Source organism: Somniosus microcephalus, chromosome 31, assembly GCF_052327205.1.
Source record: "Somniosus microcephalus isolate GS21.2 chromosome 31, FLI_Smic_1.0, whole genome shotgun sequence".
NCBI classification, from domain to species: Eukaryota; Metazoa; Chordata; class Chondrichthyes; order Squaliformes; family Somniosidae; genus Somniosus; species Somniosus microcephalus.
The window spans coordinates 10539561-10563195 of NC_141017.1; the positions used below are offsets into that span (position 1 = coordinate 10539561).

A 23635-nucleotide genomic window follows, 5' to 3' on the forward strand; every position below is an offset into this window, starting at 1 on the left:
AAAGTTCTTTATCTGAATGCACGTAGCATTCGTAACAAAATGAATGAGTTAACGGCACAAATAATGACATATGGGTATGATCTTGTGGCCATTACAGAAACATGGCTGCAGGGTGACCATGACTGGGAATTAAACATACCAGGTTATTTAACAATCAGGAAGGACAGGCAGGAAGGGAGAGGAGGTGGGGTGGCTATGTTAATAAAGGAAGGAATCACTATAATACAGAGAAATGATATTGGGTCAAAGGAGCAGGATAGTGAAACAGTTTGGGTGGAGATAAGGAATAATAAGGGGAAAAAAACACTAGTGGGTGTAGTCTATTGGCCTCCGAACAGTTGCAGCTCTGTTGGACGGAGTATTAATCAGGAAATAGTTGAGGCTTGTAATAAGGGAACAGCTATAATTATGGGGGATTTTAATTATCATATTAACTGGACAAACCAAATTGGGCAGAGCAGCCTTGAGGATGAGTTCATTGAGTGTATTAGGGATGGGTTTCTTGAGCAGTATGTAACTGAACCGACCAGGGGGCAAGCAACCTTAGATTTGGTCCTGTGTAATGAGACAGGATTAATTAAAAATGTCCTAGTAAAGGATCCCCTTGGAATGAGTGACCATAACATGGTTGAGTTCCATATTCAATTAGAGGGTGAGAAGGTTGGATCTCAATCAAGCGTGCTGAGCTTGAATAAAGGAGACTATGAAGGTATGAGAGCGGAATTAATTAGAGTGGACTGGGAAAATAGATTAAAGGGTAAGACGGTACATGACCAGTGGTGTACATTTAAGGAGTTATTTTACAACTTCCAAAAAATATATATTCCACTGAGGAAAAAAGGGTGTAAAAGAAAAGATAGCCATCCGTGGCTAATTAAAGTAATTAAGGATAGCATCCGACTAAAAACAAGGGCATATAAGGTAGCCAAATCTAGTGGGAGGATGGAAGATTGGGAAGTCTTTAAAAGACAGCAAAAAATAACTAAAAGATTGATTAAGAAAGGGAAGATAGATTATGAAAGTAAATTAGCAAAAAATATAAAAACAGACAGTAAAAGTTTCTATAGTTATATAAAAAGAAAAAGGGTGGCTAAAGTAAATGTTGGTCCCTTAGAGGATGAGACCGGGAAATTAATGGTGGGAAACATGGAGATGGCAAAAACACTGAACAATTATTTTGTATCAGTCTTTACAGTAGAGGACACTAAGAATATCCCAACACTGGACAAACAGGGGGCTCTAGGGGGGGAGGAACTAAATACGATTAAAATCACTAAGGAAGTGGTACTTGGTAAAATAATGGGACTCAAGGCGGATAAATCCCCTGGACCTGATGGCTTGCATCCTAGGGTCTTGAGGGAAGTAGCGGTAGGGATTGTGGATGCATTGGTAATAATTTTCCAAAACTCACTGGACTCAGCAAAGGTCCCGGCAGATTGGAAAACTGCTAATGTAACACCCTTATTTAAAAAGGGTAGTAGGCAGAAGGCTGGAAACTATAGACCTGTTAGCCTAACATCTGTGGTTGGTAAAATGTTAGAGTCCATTATTAAGGAGACAGTAACGGGACATTTGGATAAACATAATTTAATAGGACAAACTCAGCATGGTTTCATGAAGGGGAAGTCATGTTTGACAAATTTGCATGAGTTTTTTGAGGAAGTAACATACAGGGTGGATAAAGGGGAACCACTGGACGTAGTGTATTTAGACTTCCAAAAGGCATTTGACAAGGTGCCACACAAAAGATTATTGCTCAAGATAAAAAATCACGGGATTGGGGGTAATATTCTGGCGTGGGTGGAGGATTGGCTCTCTAACAGAAAGCAGAGAGTTGGGATAAATGGTTCGTTCTCAGATTGGCAACCAGTAACTAGTGGTGTTCCGCAGGGGTCAGTGTTGGGTCCCCAACTCTTTACAATCTATATTAACGATTTGGAGGAGGGGACCAAGTGTAACATATCAAAGTTTGCAGATGATACAAAGATGGGACGGAAAGTAGTGAGTGAGGAGGACATAAAAAACCTGCAAAGGGACATAGACAGGCTAAGTAAGTGGGCAGAGATTTGGCAGATGGAATACAATACTGGAAAGTGTGAGGTTATGCACTTTGGCAGGAAAAATCATAGAGCAAGTTATTATCTTAATGGCAAGAAACTGGAAAGTACTGTAGTACAAAGGGATCTGGGGGTCCTGGTGCACGAAACTCAAAAAGTTAGTATGCAGGTGCAGCAAGTGATTAAGAAGGCCAATGGAATGTTGGCTTTTATTGCTAGGGGGATGGAATATAAAAACAGGGAGGTATTGCTGCAGTTGTACAAGGTATTGGTGAGACCGCACCTGGAATACTGCATACAGTTTTGGTGTCCATACTTAAGAAAAGACATACTTGCTCTCGAGTCAGTACAAAGAAGGTTCACTCGGTTAATCCCGGGGATGAGGGGGTGGTCATATGAGGAGAGGTTGAGTAGATTGGGACTCTACTCATTGGAGTTCAGAAGAATGAGAGGCGATCTTATTGAAACATATAAGATTGTGAAGGGGCTTGATCGGGTGGATGCGGTGAGGATGTTCCCAATGATGGGTGAAACTAGAACTAGGGGGCATAATCTTAAAATAAGGGGCAGCTCATTCAAAACTGAGATGAGGAGAAACTTCTTCACTCAGAGGGTGGTAGGTTTGTGGAATTTGCTGCCCCAGAAAGCTGTGGAAGCTACATCATTAAATAAATTTAAAACAGAAATAGATAGTTTCCCAGAAGTAAAGGGAATTAAGGGTTACAGGGAGCGGGCAGGAAATTGGACATGAGTCTAGGTTCGGAATGGTCATGGCCCTGTGGGTAGTGGAGTGGGCCCAGGGACCGTGTAGCCTTGTTCTGCTCCTACTGTGTTCTAATTCTGTGTTAGATTTCAGGAGATGGTTTTATTCCTGTTCCTGGCTGGGGTGGAGATCGCCTTTACAGAAGGTAAGTACTGTAGAAAATATAGGGACAGAGTGATCTCCTGGAAGAATTTCGATCGCCTAGATGGGTCGGAGAGGAATTTCCCAGATTTTTTTCTCCCAAATTGGCCATTGGGTCTTTATCTGGTTTTTCGCCTCTCCCGGGAGATCACATGGGTTCGGGTGGATGCAGAGTGATAGAAGATTTGAGGTTAGGATCAGATCAGCCATGATCTTATTGAATGGTGGAGCAGGCTCGAGGGGCCGATTGGCCTACTCCTGCTCCTATTTCTTATGTTCTTATGTTCACCCAGCAACCAAGAATGGGCAACACGGGAAAGTGGTGCAAAGTAATACATTGTATGTGATTGTCCTAAACAATGGAAACTTAACAACCTAACATTTTCTCAAATACCCATGTGCATACCCTTGGTGAACTACAAAGCTTTACTCTTTCTTCTCCTAGCGCTCATACAGGGTGCACCCATGTGGCTTGAGCAGAGGTAGAGGCAGGCTGCTCAGATCTCTGCTCTGACTGCTGAGGTGCTCTTGGCTGACGTCCTCAGGGTTTTGGAGCCCGTGAGGGCCCCGCGAAAAACTGTTCCACCTGCACCTGTGCTGGGGCAGACTCAGCCATCGGGAGAGGAGGTAGCGTGTGGGCTACTGACTGGGGGCGGGGGGGCAATAGGTGAGAAGTGGAGTCGAGCCACATTGCACTGCTACCACTGTGGTGGAGAGCACTTTGGTGGAGTGCTGTAAGGCCAAGGCTAAGGTATCTGTTGTGGCGACACGCCACCACCGGACATAATCCGCTCACGGCGGCACAGACAGTCTAAGCAGAAGCCCCCAGCCGGGGGCCCTTTCCTCCAGCAACTTGTTTCCCACAGGGACAGGCTGCCGGGAGCACTTCCTGTCTGGGAAGTATTTAAGTGGATGTGCGGGCTTTTCTAGTTCCTGTTTGCCATGTGGTCAGAATAAAGCAGTTGTGTTTTCAATAGCTCTGTCTCGACTCCCACGTTTGCCGCGGTATCTCAACACTGGTGACCCCGACGCTCAGGACGAATCCTAAGCTAGCATGGCGGATACAAACGTAGTCACGGTTAAATTACCTGACTTTTGGGAGAACCTCGCCGAAGCCTGGTTCGTTCAAGCTGAGTCCAGATTCCGGCTGAAAGGCATTACAGTCGACGCCATGAAGTACGACTACCTCATCGCCTCGCTCACCTACGCTACAGTCCCCAAGGTTTGGGCAGCGCTGCAGAATCCACCAACGGAGGGCAAGTACGAGCATCTGAAGGCTGCGCTACTTAAAAAATTTCAAACGTCCTCTTACCAGCGCCACTGCCAACTCCTGGACCTCCCCGGCCTTGGTGACGCTTCACCATCAGACCTGCTTTCCCACATGCTGTCCCTCTCCGACGACAAAAATCCCGGCGCCCTTTTTCGCACGCTTTTCATTCGGCAGCTCCCCGCCAGCATCCGCCCGCTCCTTGTGGAGTCTGACTCCACGGGCCTGAATGAGATAGCCGAAAAGGCCGACCGACTGCTCTCTGCACAGGCCGCTCGCGACGTCGCGCCCGACCTCACGGCAACGACCACGCGGTCTTCCCGGGCCGCTAGGCCCGACCGCCCTACCACTCCGGGTCACTGCTACTACCACACCCGTTTTGGCGCTAGGGCTCAACGCTGCACGCCACCGTGTTCCTTCAAACCCCCCCCCGCACTGGCCCCCGCGATGGCCGCGGGGCAGAAGGAGCCCCTACTGTACGTCACTGATGACAGAACCAACCGCCGATTTCTGTGCGACACAGGGGCCCAGCACAGCATCACCCCCGCCTCCGCCCTCGAGATCCAACGCGGCACACGGGGTATCACACTGGCTGCAGCCAACGGCTCTGAAATCCGCACATATGGCACCCGCATGGTCACGCTCGACCTCGCGGGCCGCCGCTACCGCTGGGAGTTCCTGACAGCCAAGGTCCTCTGCCCACTCATTGGCGCCGACTTCCTACGCGCCCACGGCCTCCTTGTCGACATTCCGAGGCACCGCCTCATCGACATCAACACTATGGCCCCCATCCCCGGCGCCTTTACCCCGGCCCGTTCGGCCGGCCCGACGACCTACTGCCTCGCCAGAGCCACGGACGACTACTCGGCACTCCTAACTGAGTTTCCCGCCCTCACTAACCCGACCTTTTCGGCCAAAGCCGCCAAGCACGGTGTGGAACACTATATCCCCACCACCGGCCCCCCAGTTTCTGCCCACGCCCGCAGACTCAACCTGGCCAAGCTGGAAATCGCGCGGGCCGAGTTTACCAACATGGAACAACTCGGCATCATCCGCCGCTCCAGCAGCCCTTGGGCCTCGCCCCTCCACATCGCCCCCAAGCCCGGCGGAGGCTGGCGCACTTGCGGGGACTACCGCCGCCTCAACGACGCCACCACCCCCGATCGGTACCCAGTGCCACACATCCAGGACTTCTCGGCCCGACTGGCCGGACGAACCGTCTTTTCCAAAGTCGACCTGGTGCGCGGTTACCACCAAGTCCCCGTACACCCCGCGGACATCCCCAAAACGGCCGTCATCACCCCATTCGGCCTGTTCGAGTTCCTGAGGATGCCCTTCGGCCTCAAGAATGCAGCACAGGCTTTCCAGCGCCTTATGGACTCAGTCCTCTGGGACCTGAACTTCCTATTCGTCTATCTAGACGACATTCTCGTGGCCAGCTCCTCCAAACAGGAACACCTCGAACACCTTCGCATCCTGTTCGGGCGCCTAGCCCAACACGGGCTCATCCTCAGCCCGGCGAAGTGCCAATTCGGCCTAACCGAGATTGATTTTCTCGGTCACCACATCACCCCTGCTGGGGCCGTCCCCCTGCCCAACAAGGTGCAGGCCGTCCAGCAATTCCCCCGCCCCACAACCATCAAGGGCCTCCAGGAGTTCCTCGGGATGGTGAACTTCTACAACAGGTTCATCCCCAGAGCCGCAGCCCTTATGAAGCCCCTATACGACTCCCTCCGAGGAAAATCCGGCAAGATGGACGTAGCCTGGACCACTGACACGGCAGCCGCCTTCGACGCCACCAAAAATGCACTCGCCGACGCCACTCTGCTCGCGCACCCGAGGGCCGATGCCCGGGTCGCGCTCACCACCGACGCCTCCGACCACGCGGTCGGGGCCGTGTTCGAGCAGTGGGTCAATGGCGCGTGGCAGCCACTTGCCTTCTACAGCCGCCAACTGCGCCCCCCGGAGGTCAAATACTCCACTTTCGACCGCGAGCTTCTCGCACTCCACCTGTCGGTCCGCCATTTCAGGTTCCTCCTGGAAGGCCGCCCCTTCACCGCGTATGTGGACCACAAGCCACTCACATACGCGATGGCCAAGCACACCGAACCCTGGTCCGCTAGGCAGCAACGCCAGCTCGCGGCCGTCTCCGAGTTTACTACGGACATTCAGCACGTCTCCGGTAGAGACAACGTGGTCGCCGACTGCCTTTCCCGTCCCGCCGTCTGTGCGAATCACCTCGCGGTCGACTACGCACAACTAGCAGCGGCCCAGCTCACGGACCCAGACCTCCTCTCGGCGGCTACCAGCCTGCCAGGGCTACGCCTAGCCAAGGTCGCGCACGGGCCCGAAGCCACGGCAGTCACGTGCGACGTCTCACTCGGCCAACCCAGGCCGGTCGTCCCTGAGACCTGGCGCCGCCGCGTCTTCGACGCGCTCCACGGGCACTCTCACCCGGGTTCCCGCGCATCCGTCAAACTCCTCTCCAAGCGCTTCGTCTGGCGCGGCCTTAGCAGAGATGTTCGGACTTGGGCCACCTCCTGCCTCGCCTGCCAACGGGCTAAGGTACAGCTGCACACCAAAGCACCCCTGGGAGACTTCGAGGTACCCAGCCGCCGCTTCGACCACGTACACGTCGACATCGTCGGTCCCCTGCCGCCATCGCAAGGCCAAACTTATCTCCTCACGATGGTCGACCGCTACACACGCTGGCCTGAGGCAGTGCCGCTGACCTCCACCACCACAGCCGACATCGCCAGGGCGTTCGTTAACACCTGGGTTGCGAGGTTCGGCGTACCGGCCGACATAACCTCCAACAGAGGCGCCCAGTTCACCTCCGAACTCTGGACGGCCACAGCACGCAACCTCGGGGTGATGCTCCACCACACCACGGCGTACCACCCGCAGGCCAACGGACTTTGTGAACGCTTCCACAGGTCACTCAAGGCCTCACTCCGCGCCGGCCTGCAGGACAGTACCTGGACTGACCGCCTACCGTGGGTGCTACTCGGCCTACGCACCACGGTCAAGGAAGACCTCCAGTCCTCGGCAGCGGAGTTAGTCTACGGACAACCGCTGCGCGTCCCAGGCGAATTCCTTCCGGAGCCTACCAAGTCTTGGTCGGCCGAACAGCAGCGGCTCGACTCTTTCTCTTCCGCTCAGCAGTTCGCCCCACTTCCGGTCAACCGACACGGCGAACTCGCACCTCACGTCCCGCCAAATTTACAGCAGGCGCACTTCGTCTTCGTGCGACACGACGCGCACTGCGGGCCCCTGCGACCCCCGTACGACGGTCCGTACGAGGTACTACAAACCGGGGACAAGGTATTCAAGCTGCGACTCGGCGACAGGGTCGAGACAGTCTCCATCGACCGGCTCAAACCAGCACACACAGAACCAGGGGAACAGGTCCCCATGGCCCAGCCTCCAGCCAGAGGCCGTCCCCCCGGCAAGCCAGCACAGCCGGCGGCGAACCGCCCGACCCAACCAACCAGACCGGCGACCACTCAGAGCCGTTGCGGCAGAACCATTAGACCACCGTCACGACTCGTCCACTCCTCCTAAGCGGATTCTGGGGGGAGCTCTGTGGCGACACGCCACCACTGGACATAATCCGCTCACGGCGGCACAGACAGTCTAAGCAGAAGCCCCCAGCCGGGGGCCCTTTCCTCCAGCAACTTGTTTCCCGCAGGGACAGGCTGCCGGGAGCACTTCCTGTCTGGGAAGTATTTAAGTGGATGTGCGGGCTTTTCTAGTTCCTGTTTGCCATGTGGTCAGAATAAAGCAGTTGTGTTTTCAATAGCTCTGTCTCGACTCCCACGTTTGCCGCGGTATCTCAACACTGTCATCCTATTTAAGGTATCCAGAGATGTTGGCATCCAGAGCCTGACCAATCGTGGTCAAGGGCTGCATGGACTCATTTGATTGGTGTATTTGATGTTCCATGGAGCTGGCCACTCTATCAATGGAAGTAGACATCATGTCAATGGCCTGCGACATCAACCCACTAATCTTGAGGCAGACTCCTCCATTCTCTTTGCAATCATTGGCAGTGTGATTGGAAGGCCTGTTAGTACATCAAACGTTGCTGCTGCTGCTGAATGATTCGCCTTTTCACTGATGGCTCCCAGGGTACAGCATCTGTGTCCAGCTGATTAGAGCTTGGAGCGGGCTTCACCCTCCGGCGGGGACTCTCCGCTGCTGTCACTGCCACCACTGTCTGTACTTGCTCACTTGTGAACTGTGAGTGACCAGGTGAAAACTAACTATCTGTCTAACTGGCCCACTGAACTGCGGGTATCTGCGCTGGTGCATGGGATGCATGAGTCCTGTGACAGTGCACCCTCAGAGGGAATTAGCTCCTCTGAGAATTCAGCGTCCAGGATTGGGTTGCCACCACTGGGGAGGAGGGAAATTTATTGCTCCTGCAGCCTTTAAGAAGCTGCAGATAGTTCAAGGGCGGCATCACTTTTTAAGCAGGAAGGACACAGTCTGAAGGAGGAGGAGCCTCAGAGGGTCAGCAGCAGGATGTGTTCCAGATTGACAGATGCATCCAGGGAGACGTGCTGAAGTCAGGGTGAGAAGGACTTGTCTGTTTGGCACTGAAGTCCCATAAGAGGGCGGGTCAGGCTATAGGGAGGGAGGTGGCAAGGGCAGTCAATGCAACCACCACCACCCCAAGAATTCCCACACAGGGCAGGAAGGAGTTTAATGACCTCACAAGGCCAGGCTAGGCAAGTCAATGCATTGTTGTCAGTCCACATCCTGTACCACAGACAAAGGCTTCACTCACCTCCTTACTTCTGATTCTCTTTCTCTGTCATGAGCTGGGTGTCAGGGAAATTCATTTATGCAAAGGGAAACCTTGGCAAACACTCAAGAACTTGTTGAACTCACAACCATTCTGTCAACTCACATAGTTTGCCACAAAGAGTTCTGCTCAGATTTCAAGGATTGTTTATTTAAAGGGACAATGCGCCTCCAGGCCTTATCATCATGGGATGCATGTACTCACATGGGGATACAAGTGCCATACCACTGACATTCCTTTAACAATGTCTCTCCCCACAATGCCTCTTGCACACAACCAGACAAACAACTGCACCTGAGAGAGAGAGACATCCATACTGAAAACCCTGAGCCCACACAAAGAGTAAGCTTCGCAGATAATAGCAGAGACAGTAGAGGTTGTGGGAGATGGGGGCAGCAAAATGTTGATAAAGGCTGGGCAAGGCTCAGCATCGATAGAGCCAGTTTCCTGTGCTTTCTCAAAGTATTGCCGTACGCTTACACTCACTGCGCTTCCAACATCCCAATGATGCCTGGTAGCTCCATGTCCCTCACTGTAACGCTTCTCTTCTGCTGTTCGGGGCAATCTAATTGGGTCATCATCCAAGGCTTACCATTCCATGCTTTGGTAACCTTCACTTTAATGGTAGGAGCTCAATTTAATCCAGATGTGTGTCAATAATTGTGCAGCAGATGGCGCAACATGGCAGTGTGAAGTGAAGTGTAAGCAACAGAGACAGCTCTCCTCTGACATATCCAGGTTCGGGTGAAGGTTCTATAAACCCAGGACCTGAGATAGTACTGGGTGGGGCCAAAAGGCCTCATATGTCATCACACCTTATTTGTTTTACCTTCATGGATTCCTTGTACTCGGCACAATTGTGTTGTGTGTTCAGAACTCTCAAAGGAATACACATTCTTATGTTCATTAATAAATAGACATTCTTATTATGAACACAGCTCGCTTTTGCTGGACACTTTTATTGAGCACATGTGGACTAGGTACAGTATCTGTAGAGGCATCCATCTTGACTGCTGCCTTGTGGTTAGTCTAGTGCCTCATGGGTAATGTAGTCTTCATTGACATACAACTACATACAGCTCTACACAGCTCTATGGCTCCACACAGCTCTATGGCTCCACCTAGTGTCCACTATAGAATGACATGTTATTGATCATTACATCCCCCTTTCTTTGAGGTTTAACAAAATCAATATCAATCAACTTTCAAGAAAACAATAAAGATAATATCAGTAACACTTTTGTTAGTGCTCTATAAACATAAACATTTTCAAAACAGTCAACACATTTTCAAAGCTTTACATTGTACTCAAAGATTAAGTCTATCAGGCTTTTTTACTTCACGTGTGGATCTTCTCAACATGGGTAAGTCTGATGTGTCTTCATGAGATTGTTCTGGCGGTGAATGACAAGATGCAGTTACGGCATTGTCATCAATCTGCTCTTGTGTTTTTAGGAGGGAACGGCGGTTCCTCCTGAGAATCTGTCCTTCCTCAGTTCTAACAGTGTATGACCTTGGTCCTACTTCCTCAAGAACTGTAGCTTTCCTGTTCCATGCATCTGGATCCTCAATCCTGACAACATCATCCCTTGTCAATGGTTTTAGAGTTTTGGATGACTTGTCATAGTATGATTTCTGTTTCAGCTTTAACAGTTGAAGTCTCTGTCTCAGTTCCTCATTTTGCTGTTCTTTTGCACAGCAGGGTAGCGTGGTGCGCAACTTGCGACCCATTAGTAGTTCAGCAGGTGAAGAACCACAGTCTAAAGGTGAGGCTCGGTAGCTCAGCAGGGCGACATAAGGATCAGACTTGCTTTCTGTCGCTTTCTTCAGTAGCTGCTTGAGAACTTGAACACCTTTCTCTGCCTTACCATTTGACTGAGCATGCAAAGGACTGGATGTGATGTGCTGAAAGTCATAATGTGCTGCAAACTGTTGCCACTCCTTACAGTTGAAGCACGGACCATTGTCGCTAACGGCAATCCTGGGAATTCCATGTCTGGCGAAAATGGATTTCACATGCATTATGACACTGCTTGCTGTTGTGCTTGAGAGCAGCGCCATCTCAGGATAGTTAGAATAGTAGTCAATCACTATTAGATAATCTTTACCATTTAAATGAAAAAGGTCCATACCAACCTTTTGCAATGGTGCTGTTGGGATGTCAGCTACTATCATTGGTTCCTTTGCTTGTTTGTTTTGGTGTTTCTGACATGTCTCACATTTGCCTATCATGTTCTCAATGTCCTTATTTATGCCAGGCCAATAAACAGTGCCTCTTGCTCTCCTTTTGCATTTTTCAATTCCGAGGTGTCCCTCATGAATCCTTTTGAGCATGTCTTGACGTAAAGCCTGTGGAATGACTATTCTGTTCTGTTTTAGTAATAGTCCACTTGCGACACTCAATTCTGACCTTATGTGAAAATATTTTGGACAGGAACCTTTTGGCCAACCATGATGAATGTTCTCTATTACTGTTTGTAATACTGTATCTTTTATTGTTTCTTCTGCTATTTGCTTTGATTTTGTGTCTGACACGGGCAGTGCAGCAGTGACCATACTCACATGAACATCCACGTCTTCTTCAGTAGAGCTCACATGACTCATTGTGGGTGCTCGGGATAGTGCATCTGCTAACACTATGCATTTGCCTGGTGTGTAGATCAGTTCAAAGTCATATCTTTGCAGCTTCATCATGAGTCGTTGAATCCTTGGAGACATCTCATTCAGGTTTTTTTTTATGATGGCAACCAGAGGGCTGTGGTCTGTCTCAACTGGGAAGGTGGGAAGTCCATATATGTAGCCATGAAACTTTTCTAGTCCAACTACCAAGCCTAGACATTCCCTTTCAATCTGGGCGTATCGACACTCAGTATCAGTCATAGACCTGGAGGCATAGGCAACAGGCTTCCAATCTTCACCATCTGCTTGTAGCAAGACTGCACCTAGGCCATCTTTTGATGCATCCGTTGACACTTTGATTCTTTTTGTTGGGTCAAAGAAGGTGAGTACAGGTGTGGTTGTCAGCACTGTTTTGAGGTTTATCCACTCTTGTTCATGTCTTTCTGTCCATGCGAACTCATTTGTTTTATGTAGCAGGTCTCGCAGACAGGCTGTCTTGGCTGACAAGTTAGTAATGAACTTTCCAATGAAGTTTATCATCCCCATGATGCGTAGCACTCCTTTTTTGTCAGTGGGTCGGGGCATTTTGAGTATGGCGTTTACTTTTTCCATATCTGGCTCTATTCCTTTACCAGATAGATTATCTCCTAGGAAAGTGACTTCCTGGACGCCAAACTGACACTTGGCTTTGTTGAGCTTCAGTCCATTCCGGCGTATGCTCTGTAGCACTTTAGTCAGTCTCTCATTGTGTTCTTTCAGTGTGGAGCCCCAGATGATGATGTCATCAACATAGACCTGAACTCCTTCCAGACCTTCAATTATGTGTTCCATCGCTCTATGAAAGATTTCAGATGCAGATATTATCCCGAAAGGCATTCTGAGGAAACAATACCTGCCAAATGGTGTGTTGAAGGTACAGTATTTGGTGCTCTCTTCATCCAGTTTTAGTTGCCAAAATCCTTGTGAGGCATCGAGCTTTGTAAAGTATCTGGCACCTGACATTTCACTGGTGATTCCTTCTCGCTTGGGAATCTGGTAGTGTTCACGTTTTATGTTTGCATTTAAGTCCTTTGGATCCATGCATATTCTTAGATCATTGTTCTTTTTCTTTACACATACCATGGAGTTAACCCAGTCTGTTGGCTCTTCAACTTTCCTGATGACTCCTAGTGTGGTCATTCTGTCCAGTTCATTCTTGAGCCGGTCACGCAGGGGTGCTGGAACTCTACGTGGAGCATGTACCACTGGCTGAGCATCCTCCTTTAGCTGGATCTTGTAAGTGAATGGTAGAACTCCAAATCCTTTGAACGCATCTTGGAAATTATTCACTACAGAATCCATCGAGTCATCTGGTCTGCTTATGGCACAGTTTATACGGTAGACTCTCTTGACCAGTTCTAAGTCCTCACAAGCTTTGTCACCCAGTAGTGAATCAAGTCTTTCAGCCACAACAGAAAACATGAGATGATGCACTTTGTCTTTGACTGTCACTTTAAGTCTGCATACACCTAAGCTATCTATTTTCTGTCCATTATAGTCCTTCAGTAGTACTGACTTTTTCTGTATTTTGGGCTTTACTTTCATATTGTTAATGTCACTCATACTGATTAAGTTTGCTTTTGCCCCAGTGTCTAGTTTCAAGGTAACTAATGCTCCATTTACCTGCAGTGGGATCATCCATTTGTCCTCTTTTACTGCATTAACTTTATGTTCAGCATTGTCCATTTCTGAGGGCTGCACATTTTCTGTATCCTTTTTGATATTGTCACGACACCATTCCTACAAAAAATGTCTCACTTAAATCAGTGTCCTCAATTACATTAACTCATTGCCCTTTCTTAGTTTGTACTTTTGAAAAGCATTGTTTGGCAAAGTGATTCTTTCCATTACACTTTGTGCACATTTTTCCAAACGCTGGGCATTGTCTTAACTGGTGTTTGTAACCACAGCGTTTACAATTAAAAATTTCATCCTCCGATTGCTTTTCATTTCTGTTCTGCCCACGTTTCTTCCCCTTGTAGGACACAGCACTGACAGCAGCATTATCACTCATTACAATCGCATCATTATTGATTTCACTGAAAGTCTTCACGTGCTTTCGAGCTATCTCGCTGGCTTGGCATATTTTCACTGCATTTTCCAAATTTAGTTCAGTTTCTCTCAACAGACGTTCCCTGACTTTTTTATCATGAATACCAAACACAATCTGGTCACGAATCATGGATGATTTCAGTTCAGAGAAATTACATGTCTGTGCTTTCAGTTTCAGATCAGTTATAAAGCTATCAAAAGCCTCATTTTGCTGCTGTGTCCTTGAACAGAACATGTATCTTTCATAGGTCTCATTCTTTTTGGGAGAGCAATGTGCATCAAATTTTTTTAGCACATCTTCTAATTTTTCTCTGTTCTCCTCTGGATTAAATACAAATGTATTAAATACCTCTATCGCCTGTGGGCCTGCAACCATAAGCAGCAACGCTATCTTCCTTGCGTCTGGCTTCGTACCGAATCTGATGGCTGCAATGTAGAGTTCGAATTGTTGTTTAAGAGTCTGCCAATTCTAGTCGATATTTCCTGTGAATTTCAAATGCTCTGGTGGCTTCAAATTCTCCATGTCGCTTTTCACAATTTTCAGCAGATCTTCACCATCCTGGTACCATCTTATGTTCATTAATAAATAGACATTCTTATTATGAACACAGCTAGCTTTTGCTAGACACTTTTATTGAGCACATGTGGACTAGGTACAGTATCTGTAGAGGCATCCATCTTGACTGCTGCCTTGTGGTTAGCCTAGTGCCTCATGGGTAATGTAGTCTTAATATACATACAACTATATACAGCTCTACACAGCTCTACGACTCCACCTAGTGTCCACTATAGAATGACATGTTATTGATCATTTCAACATCCTCACCTCGTGTAAGAGGAAACATCAAAGTCAACAGCAAGAAAGAATAATGATGGTGATAGGACCATTAGCCTATTTACAATATAATTAAACTCCAATCTGGTATCAGAACAGCCTCTTAGCTGCCATTTGTGTACAAACTATTCTAACCTGTGCCACGGTGTGCTTCTGGGTTGAGAGCTAAAGCTGTCTTTCTATTTCAGTTCCACAGATGTTCAGTGAAATGAAAGCGTCATTGGCCGATATCAAGATGGAACTTTCCCAGATAAAGAGTAACAGTAAGTGTTAAATGCCAGTCAGGATCTCCAGTTCAAAGGGCTCTCTAGTTTTTCAGACGGTCTGCTCATTCTTCGAGGATTGATCTCCAGTGCATTTCACACTGGAGTGTGTTTTGATTGGTTGAGCCAATCAAGTATAAGTGGATTTGATTGGTTCACATTTCCCATGGACCCATTGTAAAAGCACTACAGATTTTTATGCTGTGAACACATTGGGGCAATTCCCAGAGAAAATTAAATAGATAATTAATGAGTTTCCATGTACTGTATAATTAAAATCAATAGAATCTTACAGCACGGAAGGAGGTCATTCAGCCCATCACGTGTGCCCGCTCTCTGAGAGAGCTGTCCACTTTGTCTCTTTCACCTGCCCTTTCTCTGCACCCTTCTAAATTTTCAATTTGAAATATCTAACCAAGTCCCTTCTGATCTGGATTCAGCTTCCACCATTATTTCTGGTCGGCCATTCCAGGTCTTAACAACCGTTTGCATAAAACAATTCCTAACCTCTCCCTTCATTGTGTTGCTGATCATCTTCAAATCTTCAGTTGATGCCCTCCAGTTACCAACTCACCAACCAGTGGAAACAGTTTTGTCTGTTTTCTCCTGTGAAAATCTCTCGTGTTCGAAAGCAAAACTGATCTTCTTCTACAAACAGTGCCACATGATCTCAAGTGTTGTTCCTCTTTCAGTTACAGGAACGTCTGAGGAGACAAGAAGCTCAGTCGCTGAACTTAGGACTGACATTTCACAGCTGAAGGAGAGTAAGTTTAATAACCATCAGGGAGACCTTTGATCTCCAATTATTCATACTGGAAACTATCAGAATGGTGACACTGGGATCAGGTGGATTGATAATACTGCACAGATACTGATCACCGGCTCTGGTTACTAAATACATTTGTGTCTGGTGTGATCAACAAACGATTCTGAACAGTGATAAGGAGATGTGGCTTCTAATCTTTAAAAAACACCAGACTCTTACAGATTTACATATCGGTACAGTTGCTGTACTTTTTGTTTAGAAGGTACTGGAGGGGCTGACACTGGTGCAGGGAGTGTGTTGGTATGGCTGTACATTCTGCTATTGTAGCGCTACTGCTACACATTTCAGCACCAGGGGATTTGGATGACAGAGGACAGACAGGGTCTAGCTGTGTAAGGGGCCCTAGAGGCTACACTACTTTGTCGCGACTTAATCCTCTGACACTTGTGACTCATCTGACTGTGGGCCTTTACATTCTGTTAAGGAGGCCCTGGCTTCATTGGAGCCAGAACTACATGGAGAAGAGCATCACGATGACCTGCACTCAGAGGACTCCTCAGTGACTGCTGCAAGGAGCATCAGAGCGCATCTCGTCACTGAAGTCCTCTCTTCTGTAATACTCTGTCTACCTTTGAAACCAGAGCCTGACCTCCTTCTCCCCCACTTTCAGATTAAGGGAATTCCCTCAATACACAAACCATCCTACAGCATGACAACATGTTAGACCTCTTTGCCCCTAAAGCAGCAAGCCAATACTCATCACATGAATGAATGTCTGCAACAAATGAGTGGAAGCTGAGGGCCAGTATTGGAAAAGGCCATTGGTTGCTCCTGCTCTATTGAATGGTCATGGGACTGAGGTGGCCCTCCTGTCGTGGCGGCTTGTTCCTGGAATGGAGATGCTGCTGGCTGTATCTCTGGATCTCAGTCCTGGGGAGCCTTGTCTCACCTCCCATGTCTGGCCTGGTGCTCTGAGGGGGGAGGCCAGAGGCCTGGCATGTGCTGCTGTCCTGAGAGACAATAGGATCAGACAGGGGGATTCCAGCTGTCCCATTCCACAGGGACCTGGATCTGTCACCCCATTGATCAGCGGAATGAATGGTGTAATGGTAGCTCTGAGACCCTGAAAACCCTGAGAGACAGCAGCCTGTATCACAGCCCCCATGGTCTGGAAGCTGCTATGCAGAGTGATGTCTATTCTCTCTCCTACTGCCACCAGAGCTGTAGGCTGTGCCTCTGTAGAGGAGGAGGCACAGACTAGTCCCTGACTGCTTCTTAGCTGGGGATATACTGCAGGATCCAGTGATGCTGCCACTCGCTCCACTGGTGCCTGTAAGGAAGATAAAGCTTCCTTGATGTTGTCGTAAAGCAGAGACTAGGAACTGTGGAGGAGCGAAGGGCTTTGGGTGTCCATGTATGTAAATCACTGAAAGCTAGTGCACAGGTACAACAAGTAATCATCAAGGCTAATGGGACATTGGCCTTTGTCTCAAGGGGTTGGAATATAAAGAGGAAGAAGTTAAGCATCAGTTGTGCAGAGCCTTGGCCAGATCCCATCGGGAGGACTGCGTTCATCCTGGGCAGTGCACCTCAGTAAGGCTATATTGTCCTTGGAAGGGGTGCAGCACAGATTCACCAGGATGAGACTGGGGCTTAAAAGGTTAAATTATGTGGACAGGTTGCATAAACTTGGTTTGCACTCTCTTGAGTTTAGAAGGTTGAGGGGTGATCTAATTGAGGTGTTTAAGATGATAAAGGGATTCGATAAGGTAGATACAGATAAACTAGGGTCCACTGGGGAACACCACTTGTCACATCCTGCCAATCAGAGTATGTACCCATTATCCCCACACTCTGTCCCCTACCTCGGACCGATTTCCAACCAAGTCAAAAGGCTACCTCCAATTCCGTGCACTCTCATTTTTGCATCATCTCTTGTGATGAACCTTATCGAATTCCTTCTGGAACTCCATATAAATAACATCCATAGACACTCCTTTATCTACCTTATTAGTGACCTCATTAAAAAATGTAACTGGTCAGTCAGACATGACTTGCCCTTAACAAAACCATGCTGGCTCTCTCATATCAGCTCATATTTGGTCAAGTGCTCAGTCACTCTATTCTTAGTGACAGATTCTCATCGCTTCCCCACAATGGATGTTCTTCATTCTCTGACTTGTGAATCAGAAGCTGTGACTGATCAATGACAGGAGACCATTCAAGTAACCAGTGGGTCTGCAGACAGGACAGTCTCACCAACCTGAAGCTGACAGCTCTCCTCCAACGGCTGCATCTCCCACTGCCTCCCTGCTGTGTCTGCCCAGGAGATACAGAGCTTCCTCCTCATGGCTGCTGAGGGCTCTGAGGAATGCTGGCCATTCCTCCCTCTGTGATGCTTCAATGCAAAGAATAAATATGAGCACAACCAGAGGCAAAGATTTCAACATGCTGCAGACTAATTCACAAGGGTCCCGACGTTAACGGGGAGGCGGGGAAAGTGTGGGGGAGCGTGGTGGCATGGGGGGGATACTGAGAAGTGTAGAGGAACAGAGGGACCTTGGAGTGCATGTCCACAGATCCCTGAAGGTAGCAGGACAGATAGGTAAGGTGGTTAAGAAGGCATACGGGATACTTTCCTTTATTAGCCGAGGCATAGAATATAAGAGCAGGGAGGTTATGCTTGAACTGTATAAAATGCGAGTTAGGCTGCAGCTAGAGTACTGCGTACAGTTCTGGTCACCACATTACAGGAAAGATATGATTGTACTAGAGAGGGTACAGAGAAGATTTACAAGGCTGTTACCAGGAGTGGAGAATTTTAGCTAGGAGGAAAATTGGATAGGCTGGGGTTGTTTGCTTTGGAGCAGAGGAAGCTGAGGGGAGCCTTAATTGAGGTGTATAAAGTTATGAGTGGCCTAGATAGAGTTATTTTTTATTCATTCATGGGATATGGGCATCACTGGCAAGGCCAGCATTTATTGCCCATCACTAGTTGCCCCTGAGAAGGTGATGGTGAGCTGCCTTCTTGAACCACTGCAGTCCATATGGTGAAGGTACTCCCACAGTGCTGTTATGGAGGGAGTTCCAGGGTTTTAATCCAGTGATGATGAAGGAACGGCGATATAATTCCAAGTCAGGATGGTGTGTGACTTGGAGGGGAAATTGGAGTTGGTGGTGTTCCCATGCGCCTGCTGCCCTTGAAAACTTCTAGGTGGAAGAGGTCGCGGGTTTGCGAGGTGCTGCTGATGAAGCCTTGGCAAGTTGCTGCAGTGCCATCTTGTAGCAGCCACGGTATGCCGGTGGTGGAGGGAGTGAATGTTTAAGGTGGTGGATGGGGTGCCAATCATGCAGGCTGCTTTGTCTTGGATGGTGTTGAGCTTCTTGAGTGTTGTTGGAGCTGCACTCATCCAGGCAAGTGGAGAGTATTCCATCACACTCCTGATGTGACCCTTGTAGATGGTGGAAAGGCTTTGGGGAGTCAGGAAGTGAGATACTCACTGCAGCATACCCATCCTCTGACCTGCTCTTGATACTACAGTATTTATGTGGCTGGTCCAATTAATTTCTGGTCAATGGTGAACCACAGGATATTGATGGTGGGGAATTCGGCGCTGGTAATGCCGTGAATATCAAGGGGCTGTGGTTAGACACTTGCTTGTTGGAGATAGTCATTGCCTGGCACTTGTGTGGCACGAATGTTACCTGCCACTTATCAGCCCAAGCCTGAATGTTGTCCACAGGTCTTGCTGCATGTGGGCATGGACTGCCTCATTATCTGATGAGTTGCGAATGGCACTGAACACTGTGCAGTCATCAGCGAACATCCCCACTTCTGACCTTATGATGGAGGGAAGGCCATTGATGAAGCAGCTGAAGATGGTTAGGCCTAGGACATGCCCTAAGGAACTCCTGCAGCGATGTCCTGGGGCTGTGATGATTAACCTCCAACCACCACAATCATCATCTTTTGTGCTAGGTATGACTCCAGCCAGTGGAGTGTTTTCCCCCCATTCCCCATTGATTCAGTTTTACTAGGGCTCCTTGATGCCACACTCAGTGTCTTGATGTTGACATCAATGTTTGGACCAAGGTAGTAATGCGGTCTGGAGCGGAGTGGTCCTAGCAGAACCTAAACTGGGCATCAGTGAGCAGGTTATTGGTGATTAAATGCTGCTTGATAGCACTGTCGACGACACCTTCCATCACTTTGCTGATGATTGAGAGTAGACTGATGTGGGGTAATTGGCCGGATTGGGTTTGTCCTGTTTGTGTGGACAGGACAAACCTGGGCAGTTTTCCACATTGTCAGATAGATGCCAGTGTTATAGAGTGGATAGGAAGGACCTATTTCCCTTAGCAGAGAGGTCAATAACCAGGGGTCATAGATTTAACGTAATTGATAGAATGTTTGGAGGGGAATTGAGGTTAACTTTTTTCACCCAGAGGGTGGTGGGGTCTGGAACTCACTGCCTGAAAGGGTGGTAGAGGCAGAAACCCTCATCACATTTAAAAAGTACTTGCATAAGCACTTGAAGTGTTGTAACCTACAGGGCTATGGACCAAGAGCTGGAAAGTGCGATTACGCTGGATAGCTCTTTTTCGGCCAGCACATGGGCCGAATGGCCTCCTTCTGTGCCGTAAATTTTTATGATTCTATGAAAACCCAGCAAGGCCCCACTTAAATGAAAGTTTACAGACTCCCACCTGACAGCCGGCCAAATTGGCAGCTTGGCTGGCAGAGCAGGAGCGGGAATCTGCGGATGGCCTGAAGGGGTGTTCAGGAGCAGGAGCAAAGCTAGAGTCAGCACAGAAGAGGTTGCTGGCTATCCGGGCGATGGCAATTGTGGCCCCTTTAAGCTCTGGAAATTCCCACAGGTCCCCAGTAGCTCATGAAGGTATTGCCGCGATCGGGAGGGGAGGAACTGGATGCGATTGAGAAGTGGGGGTCTGGCTGCGATCGGAAGGAGGTGGGACCCCGGTGCAATGAAGGCCTAAATTTCCTAGTGAGGCCTGGAGGAGCAGCCCAGCCCCACAAGGAAACCTGAAAAATTAAATTAAAACTTCGCTTCTGAGCCTCTTCTTGCCCAGGTACGTTTTGTTCAGGAACCGGCTCCAGGTTTTGCCCAGGATCCGGCTCCAGGCTTGGCTCAGGATCTGGCTCCAGGTTCTGCCCAGGTGCCGGCTCCAGCTTTTTCCCAGGATCCGGCTCCAGGTTTGGCCCAGGATCCGGCTCCAGGTTATGCTCAGGCTCCGGTCCAGGTTCTGGCCAAGGCTCCGGCTCCAGGTTTTGCTCAGGATATGGCTCCAGATTTTGACTGGGATCTGGCTCCAAGTTTTTACCCAGAATTCGGCTCCAGGTTTTTCCCTGATTTTTGTTCTTCAGTTCATAGAAACATAGAAGATAGGAGCAGGAGTAGGCCATTCGGCCCTTCGAGCCTGCTCCGCCATTCAATGAGATCATGGCTGATCATCCAAATTCATTACCCTGTCCCTGCCTTCTCCCCATATCCCTTGATCCCTTTAGCCTCAAGAAATATATCCAACTCTTTCTTGAATATATTTAATGAACTGGCCTCCACCGCCCTCTGTGGCAGAGAATTCCACAGGTTCACCACTCTCTGGGTGAAGAAATTCTTCCTCATTTCAGTCCGAAATGGCTTACCCCTTATCCTTAGACGATGACCCCTGGTCCTGGACTCCCCAGTCATCCGAAACATCCTTCCTGCATCTAGTCTGTCCAGACCTGATAGAATTTTATAGGTTTCGATGAGATCCCCTCTCAATCTTCTAAACTCCAGTGAGTATAAGCCCAATCGACACAATCTCTCCTCATACGTCATTCCTGCCATCCCAGGTATCAGCCTGGTGAATGTTCGCTGCACTCCCTCCATGGCAAGAACGTCCTTCCTCAGGTAAGGTGACCAAAACTGCACACAATACTCAAGGTGCGGTCTCACCAAGGCCCTGTACAACTGTAGCAAGACATCCTTGTTCCTGTACACAAACCCTCTTGCTACGAAGGCCAACATACCATTTGCCTTCTTAACCGCCTGCTGCACCTGCATGCTTACCTTCAGCGACTGGTGCACCATAACACCCAGGTCTCTTTGCACTTCCCCTTCTCCCAATCTATTGCTATTCAAATAATAATCTGCCTTCCTGTTTCTGACACCAAAGTGGATAACCTCACATTTATCCACATTATACTGCATTTGCCATGTTTCTGCCCAATCACCCAACCTGTCCAAATCGTACTGGAGTTTCACGACATGCTCCTCACAGCTTACCCTCCCACCCAGCTTTGTGTCGTCTGCAAATTTGGAGATACAGGTAGACTATCCTTTATCCGAACTTCCGAAAACCGGAAACCTCTAAATACCGAAAGTTTTTTCGTTCAGCGTAAGTCGTGCGCACGACATGACCAGAGTGGCGCATGACTTACGCTGAGCAGGGCAGAGGGTCACAGAGTTCCCTCCTGGGTAGGAGATTGCAGGCCGAGCCGGGCAGTGTGAAGGAGGTACCGGGAGAGTGAACCCAACAATACAGCGGCCGGTCCGATAGCTGCAGTGGCCCTTCCGATATTCTTTTCTCCCCCGACCTGACCCGCGGCCTGTCCGATATTCTTTTCTCCCCCCCCCCACACCCGATTCGACCCGACCCCCGACCCGTCCAATATTCTTTTCTCCCGACCCGACCCGAACCGCGGCCTGTCCGATATTCTTTTCTCCCCCCTGACCCCCCCGGGCCCCCCCCGACCCCGACCCCGCCCCGACCCCGACCCCCCCGACCCAACCCCCCCCGACCCCGACCCCCCCCCCAACCCCGACCTCCCCCAACCCCCCCCGGACACCCCCGACCCCAACCCCCCCGACCCCGACCCCCCCCAGAGCCCCCCCGACCTGAACCGCGGCCCGTCCGATATTCTTTTCTCCCCCCCCACCCGACCTGATTTGCGTGCCAGCTTAGTAGGAGTCAGCCGATATCCGGCTTTCCAGAGAAGCAGGAAGGGGAATGAGACACGGAACAGTTGCAAGAGGTAGCCTTAACTTTTAAAATTTATATTAAATACAAATTTCCCAGTCTTATAATAATACCTTCTGAAATCCGAAAAATTCCGAAAACCGAAACTCAGCTGGTCCCAAGGCTTTCGGATAAGGGATAGTGTACCTGTATTACATCCAATTCCCTCGTCCAGATCATTAATATATATTGTGAACAGCTGGGGTCCTAGGACCGATCCTTGCGGTACCCCACTAGTCACTGCCTGCCACTCGGAAAACGACCCGTTTATTCCAACTCTTGGCTTTCTGTCCGCCAACCAGTTCTCTATCCAAGTCAATACCTTGCCCCCAATCCCATGTGCCTTAATTTTGCATGCTAATCTCTTATGTGGGACCTTATCGAAAGCCTTCTGAAAGTCCAAATACACCACATCCACTGGTTCTCCCTTATCTATTTTACCAGTTACATCCTCAAAAACCCATACAGCTTCATTTTTCAATTCAATTTTTATTTGCCATATATAACCAGTACAAGTACAATTACAATAGAATGCTTACTCCCCGTAGGGACGCGTCAGCTATTCATACAGCACCGCGTTCAGAAAGTCAATACAATGGCTTCCCGTGGCAGTGGGAGGACGATGTCCCTCAGCCGCTCCGTCCTCCTCGTCACTGCGGCCTCCTCCTCACTGTTGCCGGCTCCAAGTGGTGGCCAGCTATCCCGCTCACAATCCGACTTCTGGCCGCCATGCCTGGCTCCCCTCCTCCCAGGCGGACTGCGAGCTTCCCGCCATGGAGCTGCCGGCCGACGTGCTGCAGCGGGTCGTCGTGGCTGCTGCTGCTGCTCATTGCGCTGTGCTGCCTCCGCCCGACTCGCCGAACACATCGCCGGGATGTGAATGCTCTGGTCGCCGCGGCCTCCTCCTCACCATCGCCGGCTCCACGGTCCGATGGCCCGGGCCTGCTTCTCCCTCTCACAGTTCGGCCTCTGGCCGCCATGCTCGGCTCCCCTCCTCCCA

At 49.2% G+C, this 23635-nt stretch overlaps 1 protein-coding gene across 1 annotated transcript in view; it reads left to right on the forward strand.

Annotated features, from left to right (window-relative positions):
- LOC147097574 (CD209 antigen-like protein C) overlaps nucleotides 1-23635 on the forward strand; it is a 73916-nt gene that overhangs the window by 15643 nt on the left and 34638 nt on the right. Inside the window, exons 3-4 of the mRNA XM_085971521.1 lie at nucleotides 14772-14846; nucleotides 15539-15610. Coding sequence (XP_085827647.1) covers nucleotides 14772-14846; nucleotides 15539-15610 — 147 coding nt within the window. The remainder of the gene's footprint in view (nucleotides 1-14771; nucleotides 14847-15538; nucleotides 15611-23635) is intronic.